The 16,574-nt window shown below is 40.8% G+C and overlaps 1 protein-coding gene across 1 annotated transcript; it reads left to right on the forward strand.

Annotated features, from left to right (window-relative positions):
* The first annotated feature begins 1,530 nt into the window (after positions 1–1,530).
* Nt1 (Neurotrophin 1) lies at positions 1,531–15,668 on the forward strand. The gene is made up of 10 exons (XM_076306822.1): positions 1,531–1,810; positions 7,980–8,132; positions 8,600–8,734; positions 9,974–10,076; positions 10,750–10,873; positions 11,407–11,592; positions 12,239–12,403; positions 13,255–13,577; positions 14,029–14,308; positions 14,681–15,668. The coding sequence occupies exons 1-10, from the start codon at positions 1,781–1,783 to the stop codon at positions 14,898–14,900; spliced, it is 1,719 nt and encodes a 572-aa protein (XP_076162937.1). The 5' UTR covers positions 1,531–1,780; the 3' UTR covers positions 14,901–15,668.
* Positions 15,669–16,574: the final 906 nt, after the last annotated feature.

Below are 16,574 nucleotides of genomic sequence, written 5' to 3' on the forward strand. Positions count from 1 at the left end.
AGAAGAAAACACCGAAGAAGAAGAGTCAATCGGAAGCAACTGTCGCGGAGAAAGCATTCCGTGACTCTGGACTTTGAACCGTGGAGCTTCGAACAAAGCGAAGCAAGAAATCGTAGATCGAGAACGAAGAAGAGTGGATCAAAAGCAACTGTCACGGAGAAAACATCCCGTGACTCTAGACCTTGAACCTCGGACTTTCGAACGGATAAATTTCTTCGAGATCAATGGCGCCGAAAAAAAAGAAAATACAAAAAATCGCGAATCAAGAACGAAGAAAAATCGATCGGAAGTAACTGTCGCGAAGAAAATGTCCCAGATTTTGAAACCTCGAAATTTCGAACGACCAAATTTCTTCCAGACCGCGTTCTTGAATATCTTTCCCCTTCCTCGAGATGTTCGCGTTTGTAAACACTCCTTAACCGCAACGCTAACACCGACCAGAACAGGAACGAGTAACTCGAGATCGATCGCTCCAAAACGAGCAAAAAGTCGGGAATCAAGAACGAAGAAGAGTCGATCGGAAGCAACTGTCGCGAAGAGAACGTCCCGTGTATTCGAACCTCGAATCTTCGGGAAACTTCTTCGGGATAAGATTTTCGGAGCTGAAATCGTCCACTCGTGTCGCTCGGTGCGCCCTTGCGCGGATACATTATTACTATTGGTTAAATTGGACACGCGTAAGAAAAAGTTCATCGCTCTAGGTGTCACGAGCGACGCGAGCGAACGATTCTCCTTTCCCCTGTAATTTCTTTACGCATACAGAACCTATAAAGATGATTCTGTAAAGATGAAGAACTCACGTGTCGGTAAACGTGTCAAAAGCGGCCCTAACGGTGGAGTAGACGCAAGAACGGGTATCTCGCGGCGGGTAGAGCAAAAAATGGAATAAACGTCGAATAAAAGAGGGAAGATGAGTCAATCGGGAAGGTATCGGGAATAAAACGTGACGTGCTGTCACATCGAGGGTGATGCGAGCGATCACCTCTCGCAGCTGCCTCGCGATAGTAAAGCTGTACCACACCGTGGTGGAAGGAGGAGAGGTCGAGTGGCCGACTTCTTCCTCCTCTCGAATACGACACGCTTATCCGCCGTCCGGTTTTCTCGGTCACGGCTGTACGAAGGGGGAACACGCAGGACGAACCACGCTCGTTCCTACATTATCCCCACGTGAGAGCCACCAGCCATCGAGTCGATTCTTCTTCTTCTCGAGCGCGGCGTCTCCTTCCACCCGGCGAGGACCGTACGCACTTCGCGGCGGCTCAAAGACGAAACCATCGCGCCTACCGCGACCGCAGAATTTTTCAACGCCCGAAACGCATGGACCCCGCGTGTCCTCCGTGTCCTCCGTGTCCTCCGTGTCCTCCGTGTCCTCTGTTTCAAGCGCAAGGACGCTGCGCCGACGGAACGACCACGCGAAACGTGCTCATTCACCGATCTATCATCGAGGGAACGTATCGACGAGACCGTGGTACATAATAAATTCAAGGAACTCGTTTTTTTCCATTTTTTTTCTTCTTCTTCTTTTTTCAACGGAGACTACGAGCAGAGAGAAGTGTTTAACGAGGAGCGTCGACCGGTACCCACCGATGATTAGTGGTTCGCAATTTGTTCGCTTCGTTCGGGCTCGTCGCTGAAGGAACGAGGAACTCGAGAATCACGCGTCGGGAAGTAATCGTGGAAGAGGGTCGGAGACGGTCGATGGTGACAGTGAATTGTTCAGTGTTCGGCCAACAAGCGAGAAGAGATCCCCGTTGATGAAAGAACACACCGTGGAACAACGATGACGCGAGGATTACTTCTGATTTCGGTGGTGAGACGATCAATATTATGCCTCGATTCTCGCGATCTTCGTCGCGAGCTCGATGAAAAAAATCTCTCGTCCCTGCTAACGCGAGCAGGAAAACGCTGCGCGTAGAAAATCATCGACGAATCGAAACGAATCGACTTTCACCGATTTTTGTTTCGGAATTCGTCAAAGACGTCGATCGTAATTACACGAAACTTTCGCGTATACGATCGGTTCGATGATCGGTCCCGTGCGCTCTCCGCGGTGTAATTACGGGCATTATAAAAAATACGCGCGATGGAACGCAAATTGCGCCACTTAAAATTCCGTCGCGTATTTTCTACAACCGATATCATTGTCGGACTTTCTTTGGAAACGTTTAGAAAATGTTCCGCGCCGGATTTGGACTTTTCGCAGGAATCGTTCCACGATGAAATTTATTCAACGGCCGGTAGTATCTCCGTGACATTTAACTTTTCGCATAAAATGACGAGATAATCGTCGATTCGTGTTTCGATGCGAATCGTGGCCCGATCGAACACGCCGGGGGTATCTTCGGAAACGATCCCGGTGTTTTCGTTATGGAAAGGTGACTGACTGCTCACCTGGCCACATCTGTTGCCTCTGCTCGGGTAAAGTGGAACAACCTTTGCGTGGCCTTGATCCGGTAACCTGCCGGAACCAGGAAAAGTAAATAGCTTCCCCTTAATCGCTGCTGGATATCGAGTTCCCTGTCGCGCAACCGGTAAAAAATTTCTTAACAACGAGGATGGAAAATCGCTTATCGGAGACGCGCAACGGTACCGGTCTCCGGATCGTTTTAATTTATCGCCATTCGTTGATCGACTCGTTGTTTCACTTTTCAGTCGGTATTTTGAAAAATTGGCCCGTCGATAAATCGCGTATAAAAATGAATATTCAAAAAAACTCGATACGCCTTCGTTCTGGAGATTGAGATTACGATTACTACTCGTTACGTACTGTTTGTATTCGTTTTAGCGATAAATTCGAATTTAATGCGAAGAAAGGTTCGTTCAATTTTTGAAGAGCATTAACTTGTCCGTGACAGAACTGGAAACATAAATTGAACAAGATTTGAGATAGTCGATCGTCGGAAATATAATTTTTGAGCACGAATGGTTTCCAACGTTTACAAAACATTTGTCTATTTTTCGAGTAACTATCGATCTTCTCAACGGATCGATTAAGTTATAAAGTAACTCGATTTATCGACTCGGACGAATAAATTTAGCCGATTTTAGCGTTGCTCAAATATTTTCCCGAGTTGGATGGATCCGAGTCGGACATTGATTAAAATTGCAGATTCGTGGCTAACGATCCTCGTTGGTCGATAGCTTGATTAATAAACAACAAGAACGATAGAAAGTTCAGGCGGTAATAGTTCGTTAGCTTCGCCCGATATTAATTTATTCAATCGCGGAGTAGAGACTGGGCCATAAAATCGATTCAGAGAAATCGGGAAACGAGTCGCCAAACAGTGGAACAACCGTGTCGAAGCAAATTATTTATTCTAATTACTACGGGTAGCTACGATAACCCATTTCACGAATTAGTAATATTTTCCAGTAGATCGTGCTCGTGATAGCTCCGTGCGCTGTAAAATTAGAATCTCGTTCGCAATTTCACAGGCAATTTCGTTCGTTGTATCGACGTAATATCGAGGGTCCAGTACGATTTACAATTTACGACAAGCATTTATCATCGTAGCTCGATAAGCTCGGTGAAAGTTTTCGATGATAATCTAACGTCCACGAAAGTTTACGATGAAAGTCCGAAGAAAATTAAGCACCGTTGTTATTCGTGTCATTGCATTAAGAAAAGTGTCGTTCTCCCAGACCGTGTCATAAAAATAAGAATCCATACGAACGTTAGAAAGTTTTCTATTACCGTTCTTTCTTTTCCGAAACTCTCCTCTCAAAATTCATGACTCATTATCGGTCGACCGCGCGAGAACGGTCGTACACGTTTCGAAAGTTCATTCTTCGGTCAATTGTTTGTAAACGGAATGTATCAACGACGTTTCGAAGAACGAATTTTGCGCTTGAACATTTCTAAACATAAATCACGCGTTTCGCGAACAGACGCGCGTTCGAAATTATTCGCGCGGCGATCATCTCGATAATTGTCGTCGTTTCACGACGAGTGATCGCGGAGGAACGAAACGGAACAATTGTCCACGGTCGATCAATTTTTCGAAGAAAACTGAAAGGAACGTTACACCCGTTCGACGTAAATGATCATAACGACGGGCGCGAGTTACGAAATATCCTGAAAATCGCGCGCTATTAGCTAAGAATTGATGATGATTCGCGATACGAAAGAAAAGGATCACTCAGTGAAATCGTAGCTCTTCCTTCTGGTGAGCATCATGGTTACTGGGTCAGAGCTGATTGCAAACAAAAGAGGATATGTTGGAATTTCCACTTTTACGGTTATTTCACGTGGCATAATGCATCACACGTGCTGTTACATTGCCCACTTCCTGCACCGACAGCATTAACACTTCGCTCTCGCAGCTGCGGTCTAGACGTTCCATCGTGTCGGGATTTGTGCCAAAAATGAAACGCGTTGCCTCGAGGTGAAAGATTCCTCGAGATTAGGACGTCGAGGATCAAGATTCCCCAAGATCGCGAAGAGAAACGAATCGAAACTGTACGACACGACTCGCTCGATCTTCCGTAACTGATAACGCTAGAGCTCAAACCGCGATACTACATCGAGATACGTCAGCTCTACCGGTCACTACCTCCAGCGACAACAAAGTTGACAACACGAAATCGGACATCCATCGGACGGAATACTACCCTGGAGCGATTCTTCGAATATGTCGGACCACCTAAACACGACACGATGTGTTCAACGTGACTTGATACGACAAATTTGTCAAAAGAAATCAGATCTTTTATAAACGTCCGATTAGTCACAGTGTTACCATCTCGTTACAATTTTCACCGAAGCTGAACCAATGCAATATCAAATATTTTTCGCGTTCGATATTTTTCCATTGCTATTGATTTCTAAAAAAAATTAACCGAACGTATATTTTATCCACAACTTTGAGAGTTAAAAAGTAACTCGATAACTCCGTGTATCAAGTTTCGTGGGAAAAAAAATCGAAGAAGTTTAAATTCATCGCTAACGGATGACATTCTGCGCAGGCCTCGTTCGGTCGCGTGCGTTGCAAAGGAGGGGATAGAAACTCCGACCAATAAGATTCGCGTTCGCTCCGGAAGAGATCTTTGCAACTTCCGACGGTACACCAACGGTTGACTTCGTCGTTGGTTTCCAATTAAGAAGAAAAATCTGGGGAGACACGGGACGGTATTGTCGGAAATTCATCTTTTAGAAAGTCATCCATGTCGCGTGTATCCGTATCGGCGTGAAAGTTACACAACCGCTTATTGAAATTCGAAGAGAGAAACTAGGCAACCGTGATAAATGAAAATCTCCAACGAAGCGTTACACTGTCGTCGATTAATCGGACGATTTGTTCGAACTGGCGCGAACCGATCGCGGAGAACTCAACGTCCGCCTGTCTCGTCGTTTCGATGTTTCGTTGCATCGAGGATTTATTATCAATATTTGTTACCCTATTAACGATCCTTATCGCACAAATTTCACGATATCGTGCGTGGAAAGTAAAACCAGCTTGAGAAATCTTTATCGCGCGAAAGATTTCTCGACATCGTGCGTGGAAAGGAAAGTAAACTAGTTTCGAGGTTAAGTTGGCGTCAGTGCTTTACCTTTTTTGCATAATTGTCGGTATATTTGATTCGCTTATCTCGAATTTACATATTTACGTGCACGAACAATAAAAAGGTTAAACGAAAGAAGAATCAGGGGTAAACGTTTATTTACACCGACGAGATACGAGATACGAGAAAAAGAAACGTGCAACCGGAGTTCTGTTTTCAAACCTAACCTCACTGTTGACCGAACAATCGTACAAGCGAACGTAAACACACGTTTTGCTCGAAACTAGCCGGCAACGTTTTCAGCAACGTAACTTTCACCGGTGGCGCGTGTTTCTCGCGGATTGCAGGCATCGCTCGTGCACGTTTGTTTTTATCATTCTCTTTTTTCGCGTCGTCCGGTGGAGGATCGCGAAATTTCACCCGTTAGAATTTTCACGACGATTTCGCGACGCTGCCCGCCGCGCGCTTTCGTGTCGGTTCGCCCGTTACAACCGCCACTTCCGCTGAAACGTTTCTCCACAGTCGACACACAATCCGCTTTCAACGATCTCTTCCGCGATAAGTGGATCTCCACCGAGTTCAAGGGTTGCGCCATGACGATGAAACGAAGTCGAAAAAAATCATTTTTCATTGAACGATAAACGGGTGATGCAGTGAAATAAATCGTAACAATGTTGTAAAATCTTTTCGATTACATCGTACGGATTTTTTTTTCTCCTTGCAATTCGTTTCAGAAATATGAAAAAAGAAGGTCTGGTTTGTCTTCTCTCGTAATTTATACAATTTTTCGAATTTAAAAAAATTCTTGCACGACAGAGAACACATTAAAAAATAATTGATTTTCGTATAGTTGAAATTGTAGCCACTTATGTCAGAGAGATAGAACTTTCTTCGAACGAAACGAAACCAACCCACGGTGATTTATTCGCGATGCATATTCGAGTGGTTAAATTTTTATCCGTTCGTTGTGACACGGATCATTCCATAATTCAAATTTTTATTTTTATTCAACGAGTAGCGGACGAAAAGTTATTTATCTGCCTTGCGCGAGTGTATCCACCGTGGACACGAGATCATTTTATTTGTTCGCGGGTAATGTACGAATGAAAAATGTAATTTGGTAACTTATTGTACGTTTTGTTCGTGGTAAAAAATTAAATTCGATCGGACGTAGAAGTATTGTTAAAAGAAAAAGAAAAAAAAAACGTATACCCTCTGTTTTGTCGTCGTCGATGTGGCGTAACCCCTTAACGAACAAGAGGTGCGCGTAACGCTCCCCCGTGATTAATTCTCGCACGCATAATAGCGGAATTGTGCCATTGTCTCGTTCGGGAAGTCTTATCGCGACGGTCGAAGCGCGCGCGTTACGATTACGAGAGGGAAAGGGTCCGTTTCAAATGAACGATCGTCTGAAAGCGATAAGACCGAGTGCGTTGCACTCGTACACTCCGAAGAATTCGCGAGAGATAAAAGAAAAAGAAAAAAAAAGAGGCAATACCAGTTTCGGGACACGATGATTCTTTATCAGGAGTCTTCTTTCTTTATTCTCGACTCACAGGAGGGTCGTAAATTCTGTTTGTAACGGAAATGAATTAATTACGTGTCCGTGGAGGAGAAAAAAGTCGCTGAATTCGGGTATTTCGTTTTAATCGCGTTACGATGTAGCGTCGGTTGCTGGCTGTACCGTATTTTAGAATTAGCGTACGGTTAATAACCCGAGTGATCGATTTAACAACTGTTAAAGCAATTTGCCGATCTCTTTGATATATTAATTAGGGTATTTTTATGATTCTCGTTTGTTTCGCATCGCGCGATTAGAATTCACGTACAGTTAACCGGAGACACAGAATCGTCGACTGTTCAAGGTTAACGAACGTTGTACAGTTATCCGGCTGATATCTCGGATGTTCTTTCTAACCGTCTTTGGGATTCTGAAAAATCTACAATTGTGCGAATATAAGCGAACGTTTTAAAATAATGTCGATTGCATTTTACGATAGAAAGAAAAAGAATAAGAAAATGGAAGGGAAAATCTAAATTAAAAATATAAACGAAGCAATGTAACTTACAAAATTAAAATCTATCTCATATACCTATATTTGAGAAACCTATGAAATGTTGAGAACAATTCTAACTACGTATAGTCTAATCTATACGTTGGTATCGTCCCACTGTACTCGATTCCTAATTCCGAATTGAGAATAGATCGAACATTTCGTGGATCTGTATTTATACGAGTAATTCGGGTCGTAGTGGTCTGAAAATTGAAACATCGAATGCGAGTAACGGCCGGTACAATGGAAATGATTAATCATTCGCGGTGATTCGACTGGCGACGGTTACGAGCGCGTACGATAATAAGTCGACCGCGGGCGAATGTGACGAACGACTTCGTCCGCGTACAATGTTATTGTCGGTGATAATAATAAGTTTATGCGAACGCACACAAACGATCTCGTGGTCGTTTCACTTTCTAGGCAGTCGTGCTACTATCCTCGATTAATGTCGGCGCTGAGGAGGATCTCAAAGACGACGGGGACTTTAACGACCGTAAAGAACACAACGAGACGACCGTCACGTCCATCAAGATCAACGACCAAGAATCCGAGAACAAGACGGCGGTGATTTCGGTGAGCGAGAGAAGGCTTCTATTTACTTAAATAACATTTACGCGCCCACGGTTAATTACACGTTCGAGGTATTAACGTCGTAACACGGTCGATTTAAATACGATCGGAAATTAAGAGAGACGAGAGTTCCAGATCGATCGTTTTCGTTTCGTTGCGGAAGTCTCCTCGCGGTGAAAGATAATTAGCGTTAATTTCAATCTGGACGAGTTCGGATAACGGTTCGCGTTTACTCGAATTTACGTTGCACTTTTGCATCGCAACTTTGTCCGCGTCGTTTCGATTTTTCATCGTCGGTAATAGTCTTTCATCTCCGATGTATCGAAAGTTTCGAACGGACGAGATAAATTTGGCGAGTTGAGGCAAAAAATCTTATTTAAATATCATGGAAACTTATTTCCACGAGAACTCCAAACGACGAAGTAATCTATGACGGCGATTAATCGAACATCTCTCCGTTACTGGAAAAGGTTCGGTCTTCTTTTGGTAATGGAAATCGACGAAACGCTACCAGAGGACTCGCGCTACCGATCAGTGCAGACATCGCGAAGGTTATACCGGATGACGCTACGGGTGATGAAGAGACACCGGAGGAACTACCAGAGGTGAATAGAAACCTTTTAACGGAAATCGGAAAGTTTATCTATTGCGGTCGTGAGTATCGTTGCAATGTACAGTTACGGTTTAATTTGAGAAAGAACGTTGTTTCGTGAAGGTACAAACCGACGTCTGATAATTTACAGTTGCAATGTCCACAAATGTCCAGAGTTAGCGAGCAAAATTTTTATTTGGAGAAAAAGAAAAAAAAAGATACAAAAGAGAAAGTAGTATCTCAGAACTTCCCTCTGTAGTGAATCATCGTAAAGTTTCCTTCCAATGAATAATATTCTCCTCGTATAATTTCTACGATTGTAATACTTATTTACAAATGTACCTGTCACGTCGACCAATCGTGCAAATGTCTTATTCAGCTCCTGTCAGCTTTCGTATTAACGGGCTCTGTTATACGCATATCGAAACTCATCTATCGTATTTATTCTAACGTCTTGGTACACCACGATTCACTTTCATCTCGTCGTTCGCATCCCCAGTTCGCGATTAATTTAACGTTTGCGATCTCCTAGCTCGTATTACTGCGATTTCGTGGCAAGTTTCCATTCGAATGTTTGTCTCTTTGTATCTGAGACATTTAGAGAGGACACTTTCGTTCGTGACGAAGATTACGTTCTCGCGCGAGCACTTTCTCGCGGCTGCAATCGATGTGTTTAATTATAATCCTCGTAGAAATTCTCCGAGAACCCCGTGGTGGACGAGCGTAAACTTTTTCGATGAATATACATATATGGGAGACTTTCCACTCTGGGCATTAATTAGCGTACCGAGTCAGAACGTACGAAGACAGAAACCCGTGGGTATATTGTTACAGGCGATTAAGATTTCTCGGTGGATAGCAACAGTTGAAATTGAAATTTAGTTGTAACTCATGGAGGGAGAAATAAAAATTCAACGAGAGGATGGATGAGCGTGCTTATCCACTCCTTACGAAACGAAGAATTTCATCTATGCTTTTTAAGCGTTACTCGAACAATTTGTATTGTACATTTTCGTTACGACGAGAAATTTATTCTCGGTAAAACAATTCGTATTATCGTTATGAAATCAAGATGAGCAGAAATTACAAAAGGGTTGACATCTATGGGATACTTTCGAGAAACTCTTTATTCTATTGCGTGAGAAACGTTGGAATTACAATCGTACGGTGCGAGTGAAAAACAGAATTTTTTAACGAAGCTTGGACGACACGTTCTATGGAATATGAAAATGAATTTTATTTTTTATCACAGGCCCAAGAATTGAAAATCGTTAGACCCGGTTTAAGAAAACGACCCACTTATCGACCATCCCCCGGAAGACCATCGTCCACGAATAGGAGGAACGTTTATACAGGTTGGTTTTTACTTTATAACATGAAACGAGGCACGGTGATCACCGTAGTAATACAAAAATATCCCTCGTTGCAAAAACGACTGGAAAACAATTTTATTGCGTGTTAACGCAAGACTTCGTGCAACAATAATTACGATAGAAAGTCTCGGTCAATTAGAATATGAATTTACGTCGCATTCTCTCTACTTCTCTAACATTTCACCGGCAGAGGTTCGTTTCTATGAAAATCCGAATTACTTTTTAAAAATAAATCGTTCAAAAATGAAAAGTACGTACAAGCCACGTTTTAAGTGTTTTTAATCTTCGGAACTTATCATTTTCTTTTACCTTGGAATAATCTAGATCGTAGATATAAATTGAGAAGAAATGCATTTCGAATGCATTTCGAATGCATTTCTTTAAAATTGACGTACAAACAGCGTTTGAAGTGTTCTTAATCCTTGGAACTGTTAATTGTTTTTTTTTCATCTTGGAATAATCCAAGATCGTAGTCGTAAGAAATGCAATTCGAAATGCATTCGAATTGCATTTCTTTAAAGTTTCATAGAACCTACGTTCCAAGCGTGGCGATCTACCATATCGTTAATTAAGTGAACAACCGTAATATATTGGTGAAATTGAATTACATTGGCAGCGATATCGATCTCGAAGTGTAATAAATGTAATTCTACAGATCCGAACAGAACGCCATTGATCAGACCGCCGAGACGACCCACGGAAGCGAAGAGGGATCCCACGGACAAGGAGTGCACTTTCTTCACAAAGACGGTTTGCCTCGAAGCCTCCGATTATCCGCAGTGAGTAGTCTCGTAGCGTATATTTCTCTTAGTTTTCACCGAAATGCAACAATTACGCAACCAATTCGTGCACCGATGTGGATCCTTGATACAACACTTTCACGAATACGGGGGACAGGGGTTGACTTCAATTAGACGTTTCACAACAACGACACAACCCACGGGCTCGTTAAAATGGAAGAAAGTACTTTCCTGTAATTCTATACATTTGATCGTCCATTGCGCAATTGTTATTTCGATTCCACGTTCTCATAGCTATTCTTTTATCACGAGACGCTCTGCACGGGAGAGGAAGTCGTGGTACCAACGGGGAAAGCGTCAACTTTCGTTCTTCTTTTCTTCTCCCGCGGTGCGATTTTGCAAATTGCGATCTGTATAATGTACACGGTACGCTTTAGATCGAATTGTACGCGGAGAGTTCAACGAAACAGCTATTAGAGAAATTTATTCAATTCGAAGAACGTTCGTAACGATCACGAAATTATTTTTCGTTTCTTCGGTTCATTGATTTTAATCGAACGAACAATCTTTAGCGAGGCGATCACTAGAAGCTTGAGAAGCAACAAGGAGATGGTCGCTGCCTTGCTGACCGATTACAAGTCTCAGGATTTCGATGATTCCGGTGAAAGGCTGCCAGTTTCCCTGCCTCTTGAAAGTAAATTCGAAAATAAGTATACCGGACGATACGAGAATCGATACGAGAGCAATGAAATTAGAAGGTGAGATATGCTTGGCAATTAAACCAATATATCTTGTATCAATTTCTTTCTCGGAGTTTAACATTCAACCATTGAGTTACTCTGTATCTCGAATCATTCTGGTAACAAATATAATTAAAAAGAAAATTTTCAATTATCTAAGAAAAAGAAAATTTGCTACTAAAGTATTGGATAATTTATCAAGTACTTTCATCAATTATTCTACAACTCGTATGTTCTAACCAGGTATCAGTGGCACTAAGCCCCTGTTGAATGTTTACCTTCTAGACAGCGGTGCATTACAATATTGAGAACTATCTTCGTACAGGGTTAGAAAGTATACTGAATAGTATATTGTAAATACGTGTCAATATTCGAAAAACTTTTAATATAATATATAATATTTTTGTATATTTTACATTCAGTATTATACAAATGTAACTGCACTATTATTTTACATTTTACTTTTTACCGATACAATTAGACAATATTTAATGTCACAAAGGTTCAATTTTGTTAATGGGCCATTTGTAAGATAATTACATTGCACTATAACTTATAATTATTTCAAATAGGACTTTAAATAAGATAACTGTCAGTGAAACGTTTTCTTTACATTGTATTATTTGAATTTATCATAAGGATGTAATCATTCAAACCATTTCAGGAGATCCGATTCAAGTTCAGTTTTCGAAAACGTCGAAGAGGGTTTCACGTGTCCGTCGGTCATCAAGTATGCGCGTCCACAGTTAGCCAGAGCAGCTTCGGGCATTTGGAAATACATAATAAATACCGGTGAACACACGCAGACTCTGAGACTGGAAAAGTGTTCGTAAGTAGAGCATAATTACTATTACATGCTTCGGTTTTCTTTAGTTCAAAAGAGATATTCGAATGCCGAACCGTACAATGTCATAATGAAATATTTCTGAAATAACGACCGTGGATCGGAGATAAGATTATTTTTCTACGAGCTACGTAGCTACGAAAAATAGAGATCATAGATAGAATATAAAACGAAAGTTGAGGATATCGTATAGCAATCGGAGGAAACATTAAAAGAATTTTACAACGTTCGAAGAATAATCGTATTTGCAGAAAGTATTTGCGAACGTACGGAATAATATTATTTGTAATTAGTTTATCGTTCTGGAATTATATTCCCCTATGTTTGTAAAAATGTTCCATTACTTAAATTCGAAATCACCAACGAAGTCGTTAAAGAATATTTTTTGCGCTCTTTAATTACTCTAAACAATGATACAACGTACTATCGATCTCCTTGAAAAAGTACAACTACTTTATTGTACGTGGACATGTGGCTTTTATTCTCGAAGGAATTCATCTCTATCATTTATTCCGATGATTTGTTTCCGTACTTTAGTGGGAGCAGATATTCGATTCGGTTGACGCTTTCTCAAACTGCTTCACCGAAACATTTTCATGAAGTTCGTCGTAGAAATTGAAACCTCGTCACGAACGAGTGAACAAAATAGCTACCTTGTTCACAGTGGCTCGCGGTGAAAAAATTGACCACTGTGCGCAATAAATGTGGCGTTTCGCTTTCTTTTCATTGGCAAGGCTAAACTGGACTCTCGTTAAAAAACGATTCCTCGAACGATCGTCCACGGTCGATGCCACCGAGCCGATTAAATAACGATGAAATTGATCCGTAAATTCCAGGAATCCACAATCGGGTTGCTCCTTCATCTCGGAGAATTATCGATCGTCGTGCGTGCAAGTGTACAATTACCACAGGCTGCTCACCTGGGACAGCAAATTGGGTCTCCACATGGACATATTCAAGGTGCCATCTTGCTGCAGCTGCCATGTGCACGGTTACGCCGAGATCTTCCCGCCTCATCACAAGGAACCGACTTCTAGCCTGAAAGAATCCTTTCCGGGTTCCGATTTCGCCACGACGAACGATCAGAAAGAGGACTTCGAGGATGTCTCCAAATTGAACTACCTGAACAAATTCTCGAATAATTTTGACACCACCCTTGGTACGCGAAAGTGTCAAATGAATTTCGACTTGTTATTCAGATCCTCTTCGGTAATGTAATGTATTTGAAAAGATTTATTTTGCGTAGAACATATTTTTTTCCCCTCGTATGTAAATAAATCTGAAAAGATTTCTTTTCTAGTGTTTCTTTACTTTCGATACGATTTCAAGCAAGCACATTATGTTACCGAAAGAGTTCTACAATAATAAGTACAATACTCAAGATGACCAAGTAGAACTCTAGTTATTACTTTCAACGACCAAGCAACCCTTAATGTTTAACTTTTCTTACTTTCTGAGACAAGAGATTCAATTGTTGAACACAGAAAGTTTGTCCAACCATTCTTTCCAAGTGCATTCTTGCGAGCTTCTAACTATACTTTGGTTTCGGAAGCATGGGTAAATATTATACGAGCAAAATTGACGAGTATTTCGTTTCTTTGACACTGTAGGTTCAAGCAACAAGAAACCCGTTGCTGAGGCAACACCGAGTCGACCGACATTTACTCTTCCCATGAGACCAAGACCGAAAAAACCTTCGTCTGTGAATACAAGGCCTTTCGACAAGTTACCTCAGCAACACGCGCCAAACACCAGAGCACCAGGTTACACTGGACCGTTGCTGAAAGGTTCTAGACCGGTCAGACCCAACAGACCACCTTATAGACGGGAATCCACGTCACACGTTGAAGAACATACCGAAGCTTCGAACAATAGTTCGACTGGGAACAAGTACGCGACGAAAAGTGAACATTTTCGAAACAGTCGAATCGACGAGTCGGAAAACTGTACAAATTTAAAATTAGGTTTCAAATAATCTGAAAACTATATGTAAAATGTACAGAACTGCACATTGGGTCGAAGAAGAATTAAAAACAATTACCTTATACCCATGTTTCGGGCAGTTTCTTCAATTTATCCAATGCAAGAGCTGTTTTTTAAATATTCCAAAATGTAGTTTCTGGATTTGTATTATTTTTCAAATCGTGGATTCGATTGTACCAATCTATTAATTAAATGGATTCACTTGGATCGTGGTGTTTAGAAGTAGACTGATACTTTTTGTTTCGATTTAAGCAACGATAATGAATTTGCGATACGCAGGTACAGTCAACCGTACGATCTGGATATGGACGCCTCGTCACGGCTGCAAAATGGCGGTTTCTACGACGAGTATCAAGAGCCACAGAGACGAATCAATTACAATTACCATCCGATCATCGATTTCTTCAGACCGGAGGCGTCGATGCTGCAATCGTCCGAAACACAATCGGATTCGGTTCAAAGCGATTCTAACTCGTGGAAACCGGTGATATCGTCTTAAACGACGTTTCATTCCCTTTGGAGTACCTGATCCTTTCTATCTTTTGTAAGAAATATCGTAATTATCGAACATTAATCGTGCTTTAACGTTAATCGATCGTAGATAGGCGATAGTATTCACATCGAGAGTAGATTTATATTTTATACTTATTTTTAAAGGCAAATACTCGTTTATATTTATCGAAGGTATTCTTTTTACCTTCAATTAACGTTTTTTTTTTGTTTTCATCGTACTTCGTATTAAAGAAAGCTGTGAAATTCTTTCGTTAATCTTTACCAATGGTAGTCTGTGAATTCTGAAATTTGTATCGGGTTTGTAATAAATGTTGAAAAATTGATTCGAAGCGAGGCTTTAAAAGAACGTTTCATTCTGTTGCAATGTGCTCTAAGCTTTCTGAATTCCGCCAATTTCTTTTAACACACCGTGGAAAGAAACGAGAATTATTTTAGAGGTATGAAAATTATTTATAAACGTAATCCAATGGAATGGAAAGTTAAGAATCGAACGTGTTTTTCTGTCCGTTACCTCACAGATGGATGTTCACACGTTTTTGTTATGCATAGCGGAACTGGCTCGAACAGAGGATACTAAAACAATGATCAGTATAACGGTAGTAAATATTTAACGCCTGTAGAAATATAATGATCACGTTGGGCAGGTGCAATCGCGAGCTCATTGTAGTTATGTAATGTTGCGTGAATTTTATTCTATTATATTTATTCTTCGTTATTTTTATTAATTTATAAATTATCGCGAATAAATTGTACATCCGTGTCTTACGAATCATTAAATATACGATGTATCAACGATTCGACTGGACTCCTTTAATCCTGTACATCCTGTAACAACGAAAATCACTGGATGAACAAATTTACACCTAATATGCACACCTATACACTAAACGTTTATAAAAATCGATACCACGTTTAGAGAATAATACCGGATATAGATTATCCGGTCCGAGTAAGAGACAAAAACTTGAAACCAGAAGTTGATCAAGATGTTTCTTAATATTTCGAACATTTCACTGCACATTTCCTAACGTTTCGATAGCTTGTTCATTTGATGTCGATCATTCGTAATTCCAATCTTATTGAAGTACCGCCTGACAATTGCAACAGCAAATAGGGCTATAGATTAAGTCGCCTTTATACTGCTGCAGAGTTTCAAATGAATTCACAATAACGCGTTAATCCTTACCAAGATCGTTCGTATCTGGCAGTCGTACGTTTCCAAGGTTATTCGTATCTGCTTCTATGAGTTCAAAGTCCCGCGTATTTTATCGTCTCGAAGATATTTACATCGAGTCTCTATCTTTTCTCATTGTACCACGTCCTTTTCGTATTACGCTCACTCGTCTGTATGAATTGCTATAGGTAGAATAAATTCAAGATGCAGGTTACTTCGTGGTACATCTACAACTGTCGTTCAAACAGATACAGTGCGTCCAATTATTCAAAAAAAGAACAAATGACACAACATTGTGATTCTAATGTCGATAACGATAAAAATCGAATCCCTAATCCCAAACTCTTCTCGATAAATCCACTCGAAAAGATTTACGAGTTTTTAATTTTTTAAAAATAATTTCTCTTACGAAATAAATAAAAAGAACTTCTCTTTACCTATTATTCGTGTGTGAAGATATATGAGCAATCGTTGTATTTACGTTTT

Source organism: Ptiloglossa arizonensis, chromosome 3 (assembly GCF_051014685.1).
Source record: "Ptiloglossa arizonensis isolate GNS036 chromosome 3, iyPtiAriz1_principal, whole genome shotgun sequence".
NCBI classification, from domain to species: domain Eukaryota; kingdom Metazoa; phylum Arthropoda; class Insecta; order Hymenoptera; family Colletidae; genus Ptiloglossa; species Ptiloglossa arizonensis.